The sequence below is a fragment of the Diabrotica undecimpunctata genome, chromosome 7, assembly GCF_040954645.1.
Source record: "Diabrotica undecimpunctata isolate CICGRU chromosome 7, icDiaUnde3, whole genome shotgun sequence".
In the NCBI taxonomy this organism is placed as follows: Eukaryota; Metazoa; Arthropoda; class Insecta; order Coleoptera; family Chrysomelidae; genus Diabrotica; species Diabrotica undecimpunctata.
The window spans coordinates 54,174,391-54,192,625 of NC_092809.1; the positions used below are offsets into that span (position 1 = coordinate 54,174,391).

General features: G+C 36.1%; 1 protein-coding gene across 1 annotated transcript; it reads left to right on the forward strand.

Moving 5' to 3' along the window:
* The first annotated feature begins 2,251 nt into the window (after positions 1–2,251).
* On the forward strand, positions 2,252–18,013 carry LOC140446759 (flexible cuticle protein 12-like). Its single transcript, XM_072539351.1, has 2 exons — positions 2,252–2,428; positions 17,747–18,013. Exons 1-2 carry the CDS (start codon positions 2,304–2,306, stop codon positions 17,937–17,939), a joined length of 318 nt encoding a protein of 105 aa, XP_072395452.1. The 5' UTR covers positions 2,252–2,303; the 3' UTR covers positions 17,940–18,013.
* The last annotated feature ends 222 nt before the right edge of the window (positions 18,014–18,235 follow it).

The window sequence follows — 18,235 nt, forward strand, 5'->3', positions numbered from 1 at the left end:
TCTTCTGGCAAGCTTGAAATCTTGATTGTTTTCTCTGTATATCACCAAAGCATTTATGGCGGCTGTATTCAAGAGAGAAAACACGATCGTAAGAGGCCATCTCCGTGAGTTTCTAGATACGTTATATGATGCAGACAGTTCATCCACTAAATCTACTCCACTTTTAGTAAAGTTGTAGAAGCTTAATATTTCTGGTAAATTTTTATCGCCAGTTGCTTCATCAATAGCCCCATCATGGTGCATGGTGGACAACAGTAGGACGTTTTTATTTTTTTTTTTCGGCACATACGATAAAAGTGTAATATCTTTCTGAAAGCCAAATAAAGATGTCATTTGTTCTCTGTCCTGGACTGTGAAAAATTGTACTGGGATGCATCGTTTGTTCTTTCTCAGCGTGCCTACTGACGTAAGTTTATGCTCGTTCAGCAATTTTATCATTAATTTATAACTAGTGTACCAGTTGTCAAAGGTCACATTTCGGTTGGAACCAGAAATGGGTTGTATTAGCCTCTCTACTATATCTATTGGGGAATTATTAACACTGTAGGAACCTTCTGGCTGTTTTCCTGCATACACTTCCAAATTTAAAACGTAGTAAGAACGGGCATCAACTAGGGTTTGCAATTTGATCCCATACTTTGCAGGCTTGTTGGGCATGTACTGTTTGAAAGCACATCTTCCACGAAAAGACTCCAACCTCTCATCTATCGTCACATATTGAGAGTGTAGGTCTGCTTACAATTTTCAATAAATTTGTCCAGAATTCCACGAACTGGAGCTAATTTGTCAATCGCCAATCTGTCTTTACGATTCTCGATGTTATCGAACCGAAGACAGACAATCAGGAATTGAAAACGATTTATAGACATCGTATTGTGGAATATATCGACACCAGTCCCATCTGTTTGCCATAAGTCTCTCAAATTCTGACGATTCGAATAAAACATACCTGCTAAATAAAGAAGTCCGATAAATGCTTTAATTTCACATTCATTGGTTGGTTTCATCATGCATTTATTTTGATATGCAATTGATTTTTGTTGAATTTTGAGATTGGTCCAGCGCACTATGTCTTCGATCATTTGTCGGTCAAAAAACAATTGCCAACAATCTAAAGCACGTTTAGCATTTTTTGCATAATGCTTCACACCCGACAAATGAGTAATAATGTTCTCTGATCTTGTTCGAACCCGTTTATTATTTGAAGCAAGTTTGTTCCATTGTCTTCCGTCTTTTCCGAGATACATTTCTTTGTTTCTTGGAGGTCCGTCGGTGCTTTTATTTTCCGTCTCATTCTGAAGTTCTGTTTTTGATGTCTCCATGTCTGAATCTCCGTCAGAAACTACATCTTCTATTGCGATATCCTGCTCTGAGTCGGTGTTTTGGTCGCTTTCAGAGATATGGTCAATATCGTCATTGCTTCCCGATTCGATGGCATCGTCATCAATTTCAGCCCATAGAGCTTCAAGCTTTTTCTGTTTCGCTTCGTATGACATGATATTTTAGCTAAAAAATTAAACAATTGAATATGCAGATTCAAATAAGTCAAAAATAAAAACTTACTTATAATGTCAAAATTGCAAACGCGAGTACATAGGTGGGGTTTGACACACCCCAGACTGTTTCAGGCGCGTGTAACTTCACTCACTGCCTACAATGTACTGAGGTAACGCCTGAATTCGATGGTGGGGAAATTTTTGGGAAGCTATTGGGGTGGACGTGCGCATAAGTCTGCGTTTGATTTATTTTAAGAGCGATATTTGGGAGCTGGGGTTTGTGAAACCCCACATATGTAGTGCCGGGTTAAGCTAATGATTCTTTATTAAATTATATCAAAGTATAACAAATATTATGTTTTCTTGTACACACACCAGGGTATGCAAAAAAAATAGTGGGACACGAAGTATAAGCACAAAAATAGCCAGGCCACGGAAAAATAAATTTGGGAAACGCTGGTTTTTAAGTAACTTTATTCTTACTAGAACAAAGTGCTCACGTAGTTACATTAATATAACATTTATATTTTCTGTTCTCCACTACAAATTTAATTTCAATGTAATAAACATTACAATGTTTTGTACATTTAAAATAAATTTTCAGCAATAAAATTTTCGGCTACTGACCTGCACTTCATTAATTAAAATTCAGCATTCATTCGAAGATATATTGCCTTACATTTTAATTGTGCATCATCTTATCCCCACTAATAATTTGAATAATCACCCAAAAATTATTCATTTAAATAGAAAATTAGGATTTAATCTGATATTCGTTGTTCATCATCAAATAAACGCAAACTAAAAATGAAGGTACAAATTGTTTTATTGGCTGGATTAATAGCTGTATGTGTTGCGGCACCACCACCAGAACGAGATTCTAAAATTTTAAGATACGAGAGTGACGTTAGGGAAGATGGATATGATTTCGCGTAAGTAACTGACATACATAGCGTTACAGTTTTATATTAAAGTACTAGATTTTCAATCTGTATTTTACGAAATATCCTTATATTCGTACAATATCTATTGACGTTGCTTTCATACTTTGTAATAGTTAACAAAAATTGGTTTAACTTGTAACATAACATTGAATAAAATGTTATGATAAATCTTCTGTAGCTAGACTATTACTAAGAAATTTAAATTTATCGACAAGATGAATAATATCGCTATAAACGTTAACAATATGTATACCATCACTGTGTTCTGATTTTTTATTTTTCACTTAAATAAATCAATAATGTCTCTGCCTGGAATAGTCATCCTAAACCAAAATTTTTGTTGCCAAAAACCTAAATTTGTTTTGGCAACAAAAGTTTGACGTGGTGAAGAGGTTACTTTCTGTGATTATTGTACTGTATTCTAAAGAATATTTATTTTTACTATGAAAGTCATTGCTAGTATTAGTGACAAGGAGAGGTGACAATCATCTTTCTGGCTTTACAATCCTGAGTTAGTCCTAGCTTCCTCAATACTTTTTCTCCAGTCGTCACTTTACATCGCCTTTCTCCGCCAAGCACATTTTCTCATATTTCTCATGTCATTAAGAAACCTTGTGCTAGGTCTTACTCTTCTTTTCTGACCAATGATTCTATGCAAGAGCGTTTTTCTAGTTGGGTCATTTTGTTTCATCCGCATTACATGCCCTATCTACCCCAGACGTCCCACCTTAATATATATTCTACGATATCTAGTTCCCAGTATATTCTATAAAGTTTGAACGAATACTTGAGGTATACAAATTCGTTTACTGTGTTTGTTTTGTTGGTTTTTTATTATTAAATCCATTTTTGTAGTCGATTCTTCTAGTACTACATACTACTTTCGTTCAGAGTTTTCCATTCTCTCAACAATATTGATCTTATCAGCATAGGCAAGGATTTGCACTGAGTTGTTATACAGTGAACTAGTAGTTATGATTTGTGATATACGTTTTACCTCTTCCAGAGCTATATTGAACAGTATACATGAGAGAGCCAGCAGTCAGTATCCTTGGCGCAGTCTGTTAATTTATTTAAAAATGTTCTGATAGTTTTCCCTGTATTCGTACTCTACATTCAACTTTTTCAAGAGTTAGTTTTGTCAAAATTATCATCTAATTTGGTACTTCTAGCTATTTTATTGCTTTGAACATTTTTCTTGTTGTGACCAAGTTATAGGCTGTCATGTGATGAGTATCTATGCCATATTCCAGTATTTTTTTTCTAAAATTTGTCTTAGGGTTGTAATCTAATGAATTGTAGATTTGCCACCTCTGAAACAAGTATGGTATTCTCCTACTCTTCGTTCTGCATAGGGTGCGTTACGGCGGCATATTATTGTGTAAAAAATTTATACGCAGAATTAAGAAGAGATATTCCTTGGTGATTAGAGTATTCAAAAATATCTGCGTTTTTGTGTACGGTGGAAAGTATTTGTGTCCATATTTTATTTATAAGATGCTCTAGTACTATTATGGCATCGTGACCACCATATTTATATAGTTCAGCTAAAAACTAATCTGTTCCGGTTGATTTCGTTCTGGCTAGTTTTTGTAACTGCGTCTTTAACTTTAAGAATCGTTGCGTGATTCCTCTTCCCTCTCGTATATTTTGTTCACCTTATCTCTTTGTCTTCTTTGTCTTTTTTCTCTATATAAAGTATATATTCCTCGTTAAAGTATTTTACTTATCACTTAAATACATTTTTTCTTGTTGTTAATGGGTCACCATTGTGAGTTCATTGGCTTGTAATTTTCTTGAATTCTTTTCTGTTGATGTTACCTTTTTTATAGAATATTCTTAATTATTCTTTTTTTTTTCTGTTAAAGCTTTCGATATAATTAAATTCCTTATTTAAGTGGTCTCGTTTTTTTTTGTAAATTTTTTTCTTCTCTTCTCTTTGTCTGGTAATTCTCTACAGTTGTTCTAGTTCATTGGGTAAGCATCTTTTCGTAGGTGTAATTTTTTTTCTTTGGTTGCGTTCTTACATTCTTCGTCAAACAACCAATGATTTTTACGGGTATAATTTTCTATTTCTATTTCATATTTTGTTGCTACTTCAAAATCACGTACCGCAATTCCTGCAGTGCTAAATCATCTACTTTGTATGTGTTTACTATATCTAGTAAAGATGTGAGTACTCCAGCTCGGTACAGGGTTTGAATATTCCATGTCAATTCCGCTTCCAATCTCAATTCCATTTTTTGTTGGCAGGGTTGACGTCGTAAGTTCCATCCAGGTAATAGTTCCTGAGGTTCTGTAACATATGCTTTTTTACAGGAAAAGGTTGTTGGCCTCTAGCCCTATCCCTGACATAGAGGACCAGAAAATCTTCTGTATGGGTTGCAATACCTTTGTCTGTTTTGATTCGGTGGTGATATTTTATGTCCCACCTTCCCTACACCTATGGCCATAGGATCAGGTAGGGCGTTATCCACTATCTCAGGACGCCTCTGATGGGAGACAGATAACTACACATGGACGACAATTGACAATTCTCTAGTAAATAAATTTGGAATGATTGATGACAACTAAATTGTTCGTATTGTCACCACCGTACAGCTGGATGCATTTTGCTTGAAACGTAGACAACAAAATATGTTATCAACGTTTTAAGGATATATATATATATATATATATATATATATATATATATATATATATATATATATATAGGTATATATATATATATATATATATATATATATCCATAAATCTCGTCATAACCTGAAAATAATTGCCGGGAAACTTAATGCAAAAATTAACAAAGAGCCCTTTTTCCAGCCAACTATAGGATTTAAGAGATTACATCAAGAGTCAAATGTTAACAGGTTGAGACTAATAAACTTTAAAAGTGCCAAAAATTTGATAATATGAGAAAAGAGATTTCCTCATAAAATAATACACAAAAAAACATTGAAATTCTCTGAGAACGAAATTATTAACCAGATAGATCACATCCTGATAGATGCAAGACCTTATAAACATCAAAAGCTACCGACGTTCAAATATATTTAATGACCACTTATATGACATATAATGATAATATCAGAGAAAGAATATCAAACGTAAAGAAGGATAAACATATGCAACAAGACAGCAATAATGTTGATAACTTGGGCTTTAAAACCGTTGTGAGAAAGTATAGAAGACAAATGGATGAGGAAATGAAGAGCCTGGAGGCAGAAGAATATATAGAGGAATTACAGACAAAATAAGAAACATATTAACTGGGAAGGCAACAGAACTATTTTGAAATTAAACCACTTATAATATAACGAATGATTTGATCAGGAGTGCCAAGAAGCAGAGCATACCTAAAGACAAATTCAGCTGGATGTACAAGAAGAACAAAGAAGGAAAACCAAACTTTGAGAAGGGAAGAAAAAACATTTTATAGAAAAAAAGGCAATTTAAGGAAAAGCAGTTAAAAAACATAGAATGACTAAGAAATTAAAACGTTACTCAAAAGTTCTTTTTTTAAAGGTGCCATCTAGTGATATTTTTGACTACCTTGACTTATCTTCTTGAAACTTCTACAGAAATTTAAATAAAGTGGTGCTGTAAGGATGGAGAAGGAAATATCCCAAGCGATACTACCTTAATCTTGAACAGATGGGTTGAATTTTTTTACGCAAAATTTAATGGCCATCATATTAAAGAGGCAGATAACACCCTAGAAGATGGAAATGATTGAAATCTATCTAATCCAAATGAAAGATAACCTAAGAATAAAAGAGTTTTCCAATCCATTCACTTAAAAATTGAAAAATAATAAATCACCACACACTGATCAAATTTGCAGTGAGCTCTAGAAGAATGGTGGCGACGCTTTGCTACAGAACTATTAAAAGTTTATGCTACTGCATAAACTTTTAATAGTTTATGCTACTGCATAAACTTTTAATAGTTTATGCTACTGCATAAACTTTTAATAGTTCTTGTTCAAAAAAACAAGACCATGCATTGTGACTGGTCTCAAAGCCTGATATGCACGTTACATAAAAATGCTGTCAGCTCCAGTATGACTAATACAGAGGTATAACCCTGTTAACAACTGCTTACTCAATACTAGCAAATATTTTCTACGAAAGGCAACAAGTTTACACTTATCCAATAAGTATACCAATAATTTTACTTTTTGTCTAGCAATGTAACCTTCTTCTTACAGCAGGGGTTGGCAATCCTAATGTCTATTTGTATTTTTAAACTTACTACTCTAAACTGGTCAATAGATCTGCATTGATACCAATCACATAGATTCTTCAACCGATAATTTTGTCTTCGATCAACAGATCTTTTTTCTTAACTCTTTCAGTGTTTTATGAGTCTCGAAATTTTATATTTTGGTCCTCTTATTGCGTGGTCTAGGTATTGCAGTTTTCTTGTTTATATAGAAATGATTAGTTTTATTTTTTTACTAACGCTCTTCAGTATTTCTTTATTTGTAAAATGAGCCCTTGCCCTGTAAATGGTCTCAAGGATCTCGTGTCGTGATATCTCCATTACAGAAAAGAACCGATCAGCTCCGGTGTGACAAGTAAAGAAGTATAACCCTATTAACTCTACAGGAAACATGTTAAAAAAAATCCACTATAGTGCTCGTTAGGCCTGAGAGGCCTATGGGTAATAAGTTTTAATTGCCAATTATGCAGCAATACATCTAGTAGTTTAGTATTATAAAATATGAGAAATACATCACTTCATTAAATATTCCTTACTACAGTGGGTTTATACTGGAAACTTAAAATGCTAAAATCACAAGTTTTCGATAGAATTAGGAAGTCAGAGGTTTTCACTACAATTAGTACATACGTAATTAGCATGTTACAAACAAATGCAACATGCCGATTTTTTACAATATTATCTACTTTTTCTTTTCTTGCAAAATGTACAGTACCTTCTCTTAGTGGTTGAAGGCTCGGGGTTATTATCTTCTATTAGTTCCATTTAAGCAAATATTCTTGCATTATTTCGGGTTTGGCGTGGCAAATGCAAGTTTTCAGTTCTTACCATCAAATGGTTTTTCATCAACTGCAATATCTATCTATCTATACAGGGATTTTTACAGCTATCGCCGCCTTTATTCTTTCAGCCATCGTCTCCAGTCCTTTCTGTTCTGCCATTCTCCATCTCTAAGGTCTTTCCATGGCCTCGTCCACTTCATCCCTCCATGATCTTCTCTACCACTTTTCCTCCTTCCTATTGGGCTCCAATCCGAAATCTTTGCTATCCACCTTGTATGATTTGTTCTTCTCACATGTCCTTAACAAATTAAACGTTTTTCTTCGATGTAGCTGAGTATGCCTTGTTCTACTGCCATTCTTCGTTTTATCTCCTCATTTCTGATGCGATCGATTTTTATCACTCTGCAGCTTCTTCTCATAAACTCGATTTCAGTTGCTGTGATTTTGGACCTGTTTCATTTATTTATTACCCAATTCTCTGCTCCATAGGTCATTATACTGCGTATCAAGGTGTTATAAATTCCCTTCTTTGTATTTCTGGTAATCTGTCTATACCACAGTACCCCATTCCTTTGTTTAATACATGTTCCTGTTTGTGCTAATCTGCTGGTTATCTCTTTCTCGGTGGTTCCATTTTTTGAGAGTATGAATCCTAAATATTTGAATTTGTCGTTAATTAACTGCAATAATAACTGTTTTAAAAAATGTCGTCTAACGGTAGTACTATTTTTGCTAGAATTATAGAGTATAAAAGCATTTACACCAGCTACATTCAGTATTCCATAAAATATGACCATAGGCCAGCGTCGAGAATTTCTTGCACAATTATATTCACTACATAACTTTAGTTCAGCTATTTGTTCATCGATGTTATCGTCGTCATGTAAACTAGAAGCTACCAATACCCATTTGATTTTTATTAATATATAAGGCAATAGAAACATTTTCGGGAAAGCCAAATAATGTTGAATGTATATCTCTATTTTTAGGTTGAATAAATGCCAGTGGTATCTGTTTCTTATTTTTCCGTACCATTCCTACAACTGTTAACTTATGATCTTTAAGCATCTTTTACATTATTTCAATTCCAGTAAACCAATCATCCATCGTAACATTTCTTCTGGATTTAAAAATGGGCTTACACAATCGTTCTACAACGTAGTCAGTTTTGTAACCAATTTTAAATGGACCCTCCAACTGAAGCCCTACATAAATCTCCAGATTGACTCAGACCCAGACTTCAGAATTACCAGTACCATCAGTGGTTTAAAATTTAGTAAGATTTAATCTGTTGCCATGTAATATACCTGCTAGGTATAGGATTCCGATAACAGCTTTAACTTAATTTAAAATCGTTGGTCTTTTTCTGTAATCAAAAACTTCGTTATTTGTTAATTTTTCGTATATAAATATTTGTATTATGTACAATGCAATATAACATATCTTCGCTTATTAGTTTTAACCAGCATTCTAAGGGCGTTTTTGAGATTCTGGCATAGAGTTTCACCCTAGGAATATGAGTTATTATATTTTCTTTCCTAGTGTGAACGTTGTTACGAGGACATTCTTTTTTTCCATTTCTTCTTTTCTTTCCCACGAAAAGAGGAAGAGAAGAGAAAAAAAAGAGGAAACCTCTCACCTGGTTGGATGTCTTTATTTTCTACATGTGCTTCACCTTCAATCTACTCTTCTGAGTCTGTGTTATGATCGCTGACTTCAAAATAATCAGGATCTCCCACCGAGTCATTATCATCGTCTATATCCTCTACATGGACTTCTTTCTCGTAATTATCAATTTTAAACTAAATAATAATATAAAATTATAACCTCAATATCATACAACAACTACTATAAACATCACCTTTAGTAATTTTTTTTAACAAAACGGCAATTATTTTCTAACGACAGAAGAACGTCCTAAAACGTAAAATACGTGGTACTTTATTCGTCAAACAAATAACGCGAATGAATATTTATGTTATGCCTGTCATGCCAACAGCACCCCGTATACTAACTCTTAGTAACTAACAATAAATAACTAGGGATGGAAAAAACCTACCGATTTTAACCGAAAACCGGTTTTTTTACTTCGCAATAACCGGTTTTATCGGTTGTTTTTTTGTCCCGGTTATAACCGGTTCTTGATTTTTAAAGTATGAAAGTGCAAACTTGTAACCTATTGGATTAGAAAAACCGAAAACCGGTTTTTGGAAAAACCGGTTTTTTTGGCCGGTTATAACCGCCAGGTTAAACCGTAAGCACAAAAACCGGTATAACTGAAAACAGGTGTTTTGTCAAAAACCGCCATCCCTATAAATATCTGATACAGAAATCTATACTGCTTACATAGTTACGAAGGTACACTGAACATAAACATTATAGATATAAACAGGTGCATTTTATCGCGAAAAATAAACCGTCATAGGTCTGACAGGCCCAACGTATGCTCTATAGGGTTAAAACCCATTAATGTGACAGAAAAGTGAATAAATTGTGATTTAAATTTGTATTTATCTACAATTATCCAAACAGGCTATTTATTATTATTCCGGGAAATATGCAAAATTTAACCGTGTTCAAACACAATAAAACACTTTATAGTGCCACAGTTAATGTTTTGTTGTGTGGCGTTATCATTTAGCTATTTACTCAAATACGTGTTGAGAAAAATTAATTAGTTGAACTGTAAAAGTCTCTAAAACGTTTGAAAACTCATTAACAACTATAATAATAATAGTTTTTATTCCGTAATTTATCAAAACCTATCTACATAAATAAATGTATCTAGTCAATAATTATTAACAGGTTCCTTTTTTCTAGACTTATAAAAACTGGCTGGTTTTCTGCCAGTCATTAGTATTTTCCAATCAGAAATGGGTCTAGTCCTTCAACAAATCGAAACAAAACAAAATTTCTTACGTGCTAATGGTATCGACTCACACACATAGTGTTTTAATTGTGATTTGTCTATAACTACTGATAACCACACCCATTAATAGGTAATATTGTCATTGGAACAACTACTCCAAATTTAAAATTAATGTAAAGATAGTTCCACCTACAGACAAATAGGGTACAAATTCAGTGATTTCGCGCCTATTTTAATATTTATCAGAGTTTTGTATATAAGGTTTCGATGCAGAATAAATAGTAATAGTCCATAAAAAAAAGTTTCTTCAGGTCATGACAATAGCCGATAGTATTTGACGAGTTTTTCCATTAATATATAGTTCCTACCTATAGTAAAAAAACATTTTCTGTAGAAATTTCGGCGTCGTCTTCTAATTATTAAAAAACGTTAAAATTCGTACAAAAGGTTAATTATTTTCATCTTCTAGGAGCCCTCTTGGTAGTGTGCCCTAACTAATATATTTTTCCGGTTGTATTGATATTTCTGATTGGGAAATAAAATTTTCCAGTATAACTTGAAGTAATTCGTATCTTTCGCCTTTCAGCACATGCCCTAAGTATTGCATTTTCCTCTCTTTGATTATTCTTAGTAATTCTTATTGTTTACACATGCGACGAAGTACCTCAACATTAGTAACTCTGTACCCATGGAATTCTCAACATTCTTTTGTATATATACATCTCAGAGGCATCTATTCTGGTATAGGGTGGTATAAATCTTGGTGAAAGAACCAATATTATTTGTCTGGAACGGTTTCTAAACGTAACAGACTACTCTGATATTATTGTCGAACCTATTGTTGTACCCTTTGCAGAACAAGCTGGATCTCAATTTCAATTATTGAAAAAATAATGTGGGTCCGCATATTGCCAGGGTCCTGCGCCTGGCAGTATGCAATATTCCTCGAAGATAATAAAATTAAGGTTTTACCATGCTCTGCACAATCGCCAGATTTAAACCCAATTGATTATGTATGAAAAATATTGGACAGATGCATTATATAAAAAATATTGCGTTTAATAAAAGACAGTAACTGTTTGAGGGCCTTTCAATGGGGTGGAACAAAATGATGCAGCAAGTCATTGACCATCTGCTCATGAGTTTGCCTTACAGATGTAGGAGAGTAATTAATAACCGTGAAGGCCACACACACACACACGCAGTGATCAACCCTGCCCCTAGGAACATGTATATACTAATGTAAGAATGGGATCCACATGTCCGAAGATCAAACCGGTCACACCTCGCTAGTCGAAGTGGTACCTATCTGACCCCCAGGCTTTTCCACCACCCCTCCTCATCGTGTGACTTACGTGAGGAGGCTTATGATCTGAAATTTACTTAAGACGCCCTGGGTAATAGGACATCCCTGGTTTTTAGTGAATGTGGTTATGCCACCTAACTGTAGGGGTAGCCACATCTAGGCTTTTCTCTCTATTTACTTTACTGACTTTATTGATTTTACTCTAGCTTTACGTCGGGACTTGAGTCCCTAAAAAAAGAAAAAAGAGCGTGTGTTCCGACCATAGAGCCATCAGCCTGAGCTGATGACTCTATGTCCGGAAAAGAGTGTGTGCTCGGTCACTCAGCCGCCGATTTGGCAAAATAAATTTTGTTCTCCTCGCCGGCTGAGCACCCGAGAGGGGTCCGGCCACCAAGCCCATGTATGCCGCACATGACCTCAGTGCTCGGATTTCGCGAGTAGATCTTTCATTCGATCTGCCTTAAGGGCCTAGTCCGCGGAGCGGTATATAGAAGGCCTGACGGGTCCCTTCTATGTTTGCTATATAAGGTAAATTTACGTGAAACGGTGTAATGAAAAGTATGAATATATCAATATGAATTTAAGTTATGTAATCAGAAAATACATTTTTTTTTTTTGTGGACTTCCTTGTGGTTTCGGGACTATAAAATGCCTGGGCAACAATTCTTTTTTCTTTCCTTCCCTTTTTTCCTTAATCCTATTTGTGTGAGTGTATTGGGGTGTGCATTCCCAAGTGTATATTGGACTTATAATTACCTAAAAACCTAAAAAGAAAAGCGTACCCTCTCGCCAGAGTTTTTTTGGTGTGTTTTCTGAATGACTGCATTTCTTGTTCGTTCTTCTTGCAACCATCTCATTCTTTATTTATTCGCTCGGGTTCTCCCTATATCGAGCTATCTGTTGTTTTGGTCTTCTATGTACCGTCCTTATGTTTTCATTGTAGTTAGTCAGCTCTCTTAACATTCTGCTTGGGTGGTTTCTTAGTCCGTTAAAAATTTCATATGCTCTCTCTTCTAGCGTGCGTAGGATTCTTGTTTGTCCTAAGTCTCTATATACGTATCTTAAGGGTACGTACCTTGGTATCTTAAGGGCATCTCTGACTATTTGATTCTGAGTGGTCTGTATCTTTTTCCTGTTTGTTTTACAGGTGTGTCCCCACGCTGCGGATGCATATGTTAGGACTGGCAGGATAATACTATTCGCAACCCTGATTTTGGTTTTAAATCGTAGTTTACTTTTCCTTCTTATAAGTGTTGAGAACTGACTTTTCAACGCTTTGGCTTTGTGTATTTGCTGATTGATGTGCTCAGTGAACGTTAGCTTCTTGTCTAGATGTACCCCTAGGTATTTAGCCTGGTTGGTCCAGTCTACTGGGGTGTTTTCGATTGTAATTTCGCGATTTGGTACACTTCTTCTGTGACTAAACATTACAGCCTGTGTATTGTCTGGATTTAGGGCTATTTTCCATTTTATGCGCCATCTTTGGAATCTGTTTACTGCTCTTTGCAGATGATTAGCTGTATGATCCGGGTTTCTCCAGCTAACAGCTATTGCTGTGTCGTCAGCGTAAAGACTCAACAGAGAGCCTGGCTCTTTTGGCGTGTCGGCCGTATAGATGGTGTACAGGTAAGGCGACAGCACCGCTCCCTGAGGCACACCCGCCTCCAGGGTCCCGACTTCGGATAGGGTTGCCCCTATTCGAACTCTGAACCTTCTGTTGGCAAGATATGACGCAAGAAGGCATGTCATCGCCTCACTGTAACCAAATTCATTCATTATATAGATGAGTCCATGGTGCCAGACTCTGTCGAAGGCTTTGCTGACGTCCAGAAAAGCTGTAGCTGTGTATATTTTTTCATTAAATCCTTTGGTGATAAATTCTGTAAGTCGTAGTACCTGTAATTCACAGGAGTGTTCGCTTCTGAACCCGAATTGAGCCTCTGGTATGGTTCCTAGCATTTGTGATTCTTCATTGAGTCTTCTTAGTATGACTCTTTCCGCTATCTTGCTTAGAGATGATAATAAGCTGATAGGTCTGTAATTTTGCGGAAATGTGCCGTTTTTACCAGGTTTTGCAATCATTATTACGTGTGCCTCTTTTCACCTATCTGGGAAATATCGTAGTTTTAGCATGATGTTTATTATGTTAGTGATATAAACAATAGCTTTTGTTGGTAGATTTTTCAGCGCCCTGTTTGTGATGTTGTCGGGTCCTGGGGCTTTTTTGGCATTTGTCATTTTTATAAGTTCCTTTATTTCTTCGGGAGATATATGTGTAATACCTGTTCTGCCCTTTTTTCTTCTAAGTCTTCTCGCTGCTCTTTCTACCTCTTCTTCAAAGTCTATGTCATCGTCGGGGAGTTCGTTGTTTCTACACGCCCTTTTTAATTCGTCCTTCATGACTTCGGCTTTGTCGATTTCCGTATGGACAATCCCGTTTACTCCGTGTAGGAGAGGTATGGGTTTGTTGTCCTTTCGGAGGATTTTAGATAACTTCTAGAAGGCGGATTTGTTAGGATTTAACTCATCGATATAGGAGTCCCAGCTTTCATTTCTATGATTTTGAAGTTGTTTTTTCACTTCCCTGTCTAGCTCATTTGCAATACTTTTGTCTTCTACCGTTCTTGTGCGGTAGGCTCTTCTTCTTTTCCGGTTTTTCTCTTTCATTAGGTTTTGAAGTTCTATACTTATATCCCTGAATCTTCCTTTTTGTCTTGTGATTGTTTCGGTTTTGGAGCTGGCATCGATAGCATTGTTTATTGCTTGTTTTAGTTTTATTACACTATCTTCTAGTTCTGTAATATTATTAATTGTTGGGATGTTACCGATGTTCTCGCTCACAATTCTTCTGAAGTTTGGCCAACTTGTCTTCTTTCTATTGTGGGGCTGCAAATAGTTCAATTCTAATGCGCCCAGGGTCAGGACGATTAGGTTATGTGTCGAATCGCCTTCATTTAGAGAGTGTATCTCGTATTGTTGACCCACGTTGTGTAGGATTGCAATGTCAAGATACGTAGGGAGTTCTCCGTGGAAACATGTCGGTTCTGTTGGTCCAATGACATGTGTGTTCGGTCTGTTCTCGAGATGGTTGCAGAGATATCTTCCGTTTCGGTTGGTCGTCCTGTCAAACCAATTAGGAGATCTAGCATTTAGGTCTCCAATAATTATAGTTGGCTCTTCTGAGTTCAGTATTAGGCTCAAATCTTCGTTAAAAATCGGATCATGTGGTCTGACGTAAGCTGACACTATTTTTAGTGTTTCGTTGTTGGCCTTAAGTCGAATAATTGTGGCTTCCATTGTCACCAGTCCGTCTGGTGTTGGGATGTGCTCGTGTTCGAGTCCCTTTTTGACTAATATAGCTGTTCCTCCTGATAATGCTCTATGATCCGTTCTATAGATATCGTAGCCTGGAAATTTTGTTTTTTTCCTTTCCACTAGTTTGGTTTCTTGAAGGGCTACAATATCGAGCTCTAATCTGTTTATTATTTCATCCAGAAGGTTGATCTTTTTGAATATTCCGCCGGAATTCCATGACCCAATGCGTAGATCTTCGTTTTGGTTTGCTAACATTTTCGGACGGCTTCTCCAAATGCAGTCATCATTTTTGTTGCTTTGTCCATCATGGACATCATTTCCATAACTTTGTTATTATACTCTGTATGAAAGTTTGCGATGAGCGTAGCTGCGTCCTGTACCGACACTTCTTGTGGTTGTGCTGGAGCTTCTGTGGTGGTTTTAGCGGATTTTTTCGCTGCCTGTGCGTAGCTAACTCCTTTGTTGATTGGAGCGCTGTTTATGGGTTTTCCTACCGGTCTTGTTGGGGCAGGTGTTTTCTTTTTGGGGGCCTTAGAGCATCCTCTATAATTTGCTGGGTGCGCTTCACCACAGTTTGCACATTTGGGGTCGGTTTCTCGGCTTTTCTCACAGTCGTTACTGATGTGGTTTTCTCCGCATTTTACACATCTGGATCCGCAATGGCAAGCCTTTGAGCTGTGATAGAACCCTTGACAGTTATAACACTGTAGGGTGTCTTTTGTGATTTTGAATTCATCCTCTACATAGATGAGCATGTAGCATATGTCAGATATTTTTTTAATTTTTGCAACGTCTTCCTCTTTGAGGGTGACGATGAAATGTGGCAGTACTTTTTTATCAGCTTTTTTTGGAGATCATATTGATCACCCTTGTTGCTTCTATTCCTTTATTGTATAGTTCGTCTTTAATTGCTACTGTGCTAGTAGTAGCAGATAGCCCTTTTATAATGACTCTTTTTAGTTTATCGCTATCTATGGGATATGCGATAAATTCTACTTTTGGAGTGTGTTCTTCTAGGATGTGTACCATTCCTAGGTAATCTTTTCTAGTTTTTGTGTTAATAACAATAGATCTGCCTGATCATGCAAACTTATTGACTGACATTATGCCTTGGTGGGCTGCTCTCTGCAGGATTTTTTGGTGTTCTCCTACAGTTTTTAGGATTATCGCCGGTGGTTTCGGCTCTTTTACTATTGGCTCTTTTACTGTAGGCTCCTCGCTTGTTTGCGGTGAGTCTTTTGGTACGTCGTTTTCTTTTTCAACTTGGCTATTTTTGCTCAAGTTATTTTGGGCAGTTTCCTTTTTCTGGCTTCTTTCATGAGCCTCTTTCGCAGCCTTGTTAAATTCGTTTTCTTTCCGCTGATTTATTATCTGCGTCTGCTTTTCGGCGACGCCTATTTTTGTTTTCACACTACTGTCTGATTTCTCAGTAGTGGTGCCTGTCTTTTTTCCTTTTTTGTTTTGGACTTGTGTCCAACCTGCAGGTTCTTTGGTTGTTATGATTCTTTCCGGCTCTTTAGGCTTGCCTTTGCTACCGGATGACTTTGCGGGGGGAGGTGAACCAATTTCTAGTTCGACTAGCTTTACAACGTCGTTATCGAGGGAGGCTTTTCACGGGTCGATCTCCATTATTGACTCTTCTTTCTCCTTGGCTGCTGTTAATGCCATTATATGTTGTACAAGTTTTTGTATCTCCTTGTCCTTTTCCTTATTTTCGTTTCTCAGCTCAGTCATCTGAGCGAGAAGGTCTTGGATTTGTTTATTCGCCTTTTCCTCGCGAATACGGCTTTCTTCTTTTAGAGATTTGATCTGTTCCGTCAGTACATTGACCGACCTTAAAAGCTCATTGGCCTTTTCCCTTTCCGCCATTTCTCTGGCCTTTTTCTTTACTTTTTCGTCTTCCGGAGAGTCTTCTTTGGGCCTTAGCCTTTTCATTTTCTTGCCGATTTCGGACTCGGCTTCATTTTTGGAGACGTTGTCCACGACGGGTGGTGTCTCTACTACAGTTGGGGGCGGGGCTTCGCGCGATTCTGCGGCTGGGCTCGGCTCTTCGTCGATGGCGTCCATCGTATTAACATCGTCATCGGTGTCGATTTCGCTTTTTTCTTCCTCCGACTCGGGCAGATAGGAGTCATCGTCAGAAGATATCACGATTTCTATGTCATCGATCGCGGGATTAGTCGATTTAATAAATTTATTATATAGCTCGATTGAGCTGGCATCGGAGGGGTTTGATGATTTGGCTAAATCATTCTCTTCTTCTTCTTGTGTTGTGGGGGGGGGGGGAATATCACTCATATGCCGTAAGGCAGTGAACAAATAGTTCATAAGATATAAGAAAATTCTACTTAGACGACTCTGGATTCTTTTTCCCTCTAGATTATTTTGATGTGTGTATAAAGCTGTAGTGACAAAAATGAATGATTTTAAGCATTAATTAGTTAATTTTTTAAACCAGCACAGCGATATAACGCGTATAATAATTTCCTATTAAAAAATTAATTTTCCAACTATCTTAACAAACCTAAAGCTAACAACAAAACAAACTTTCTGGTTTGATAAATACCAATAAATGACCATATCACTTCCACATTTCCCTTCTTTAAGTTTATTAGTTTCCTCCCTATATTCTCCAAAATATTTATGTCTAGTGTTAAAATCAGTAAATTCTAATATAGATAATTCTATACTCAGCTTTTAAATAAATAAAATTAAACTGCCATTTTTTCTTTTTCTTTTATCTTTAAGGAATGTATTTAAGTGCTTTGCATTCAAGCATATGCCAGCTGTTAAACAATCTGTTGTTTTAGATTTGAAACTAATGACCCAATCAAACGTAATGAAGCCGGAAAAGTTCAACAAGTTTCCCAAGAAGAAAGCAACTACCAAGTAAACGGTGACTTTGCGTTTAATTTCCCAGAAGGAGTTTCATTCCAAACTGTTTTCGTAGCCGATGAACAAGGTTACAGGCCAAAAGTATCCTTCGGTCAAGCAAGAGTTTAAAACATATTAAAGTTGTAAATAAAAAATTGTGTAAATTTTGTAAAAAAATATAATATACGAATTAAAAAATAAAAGTGTCATTTCCATTACGAAACTTTGCTAATGTAGTCCGTATTAAACAATTCATTGTGCCTTAACTCCTAGTAGATTTTTATACAAATTATTTTTTAATAAGTAGACATACAAAGGTGCTATAAAAAGTGCCCAAAGCAGACAAAATTCATTACATATTACTAAAAGGGTGGTGCTAATCTATTTGTAAGATTCGTAAAGGATGTTGGTAATATAGTTTTACT

Coding starts and splice junctions, on each gene's coding strand:
- LOC140446759 (XM_072539351.1), top strand. CDS start 2,304: ATGAAGGTACAAATTGTTTTATTGGCTGGATTAATAGCTGTATGTGTT. Junction 2,429..17,746: donor GAAGATGGATATGATTTCGC/GTAAGTAACTGA, acceptor CTGTTGTTTTAG/ATTTGAAACTAATGACCCAA.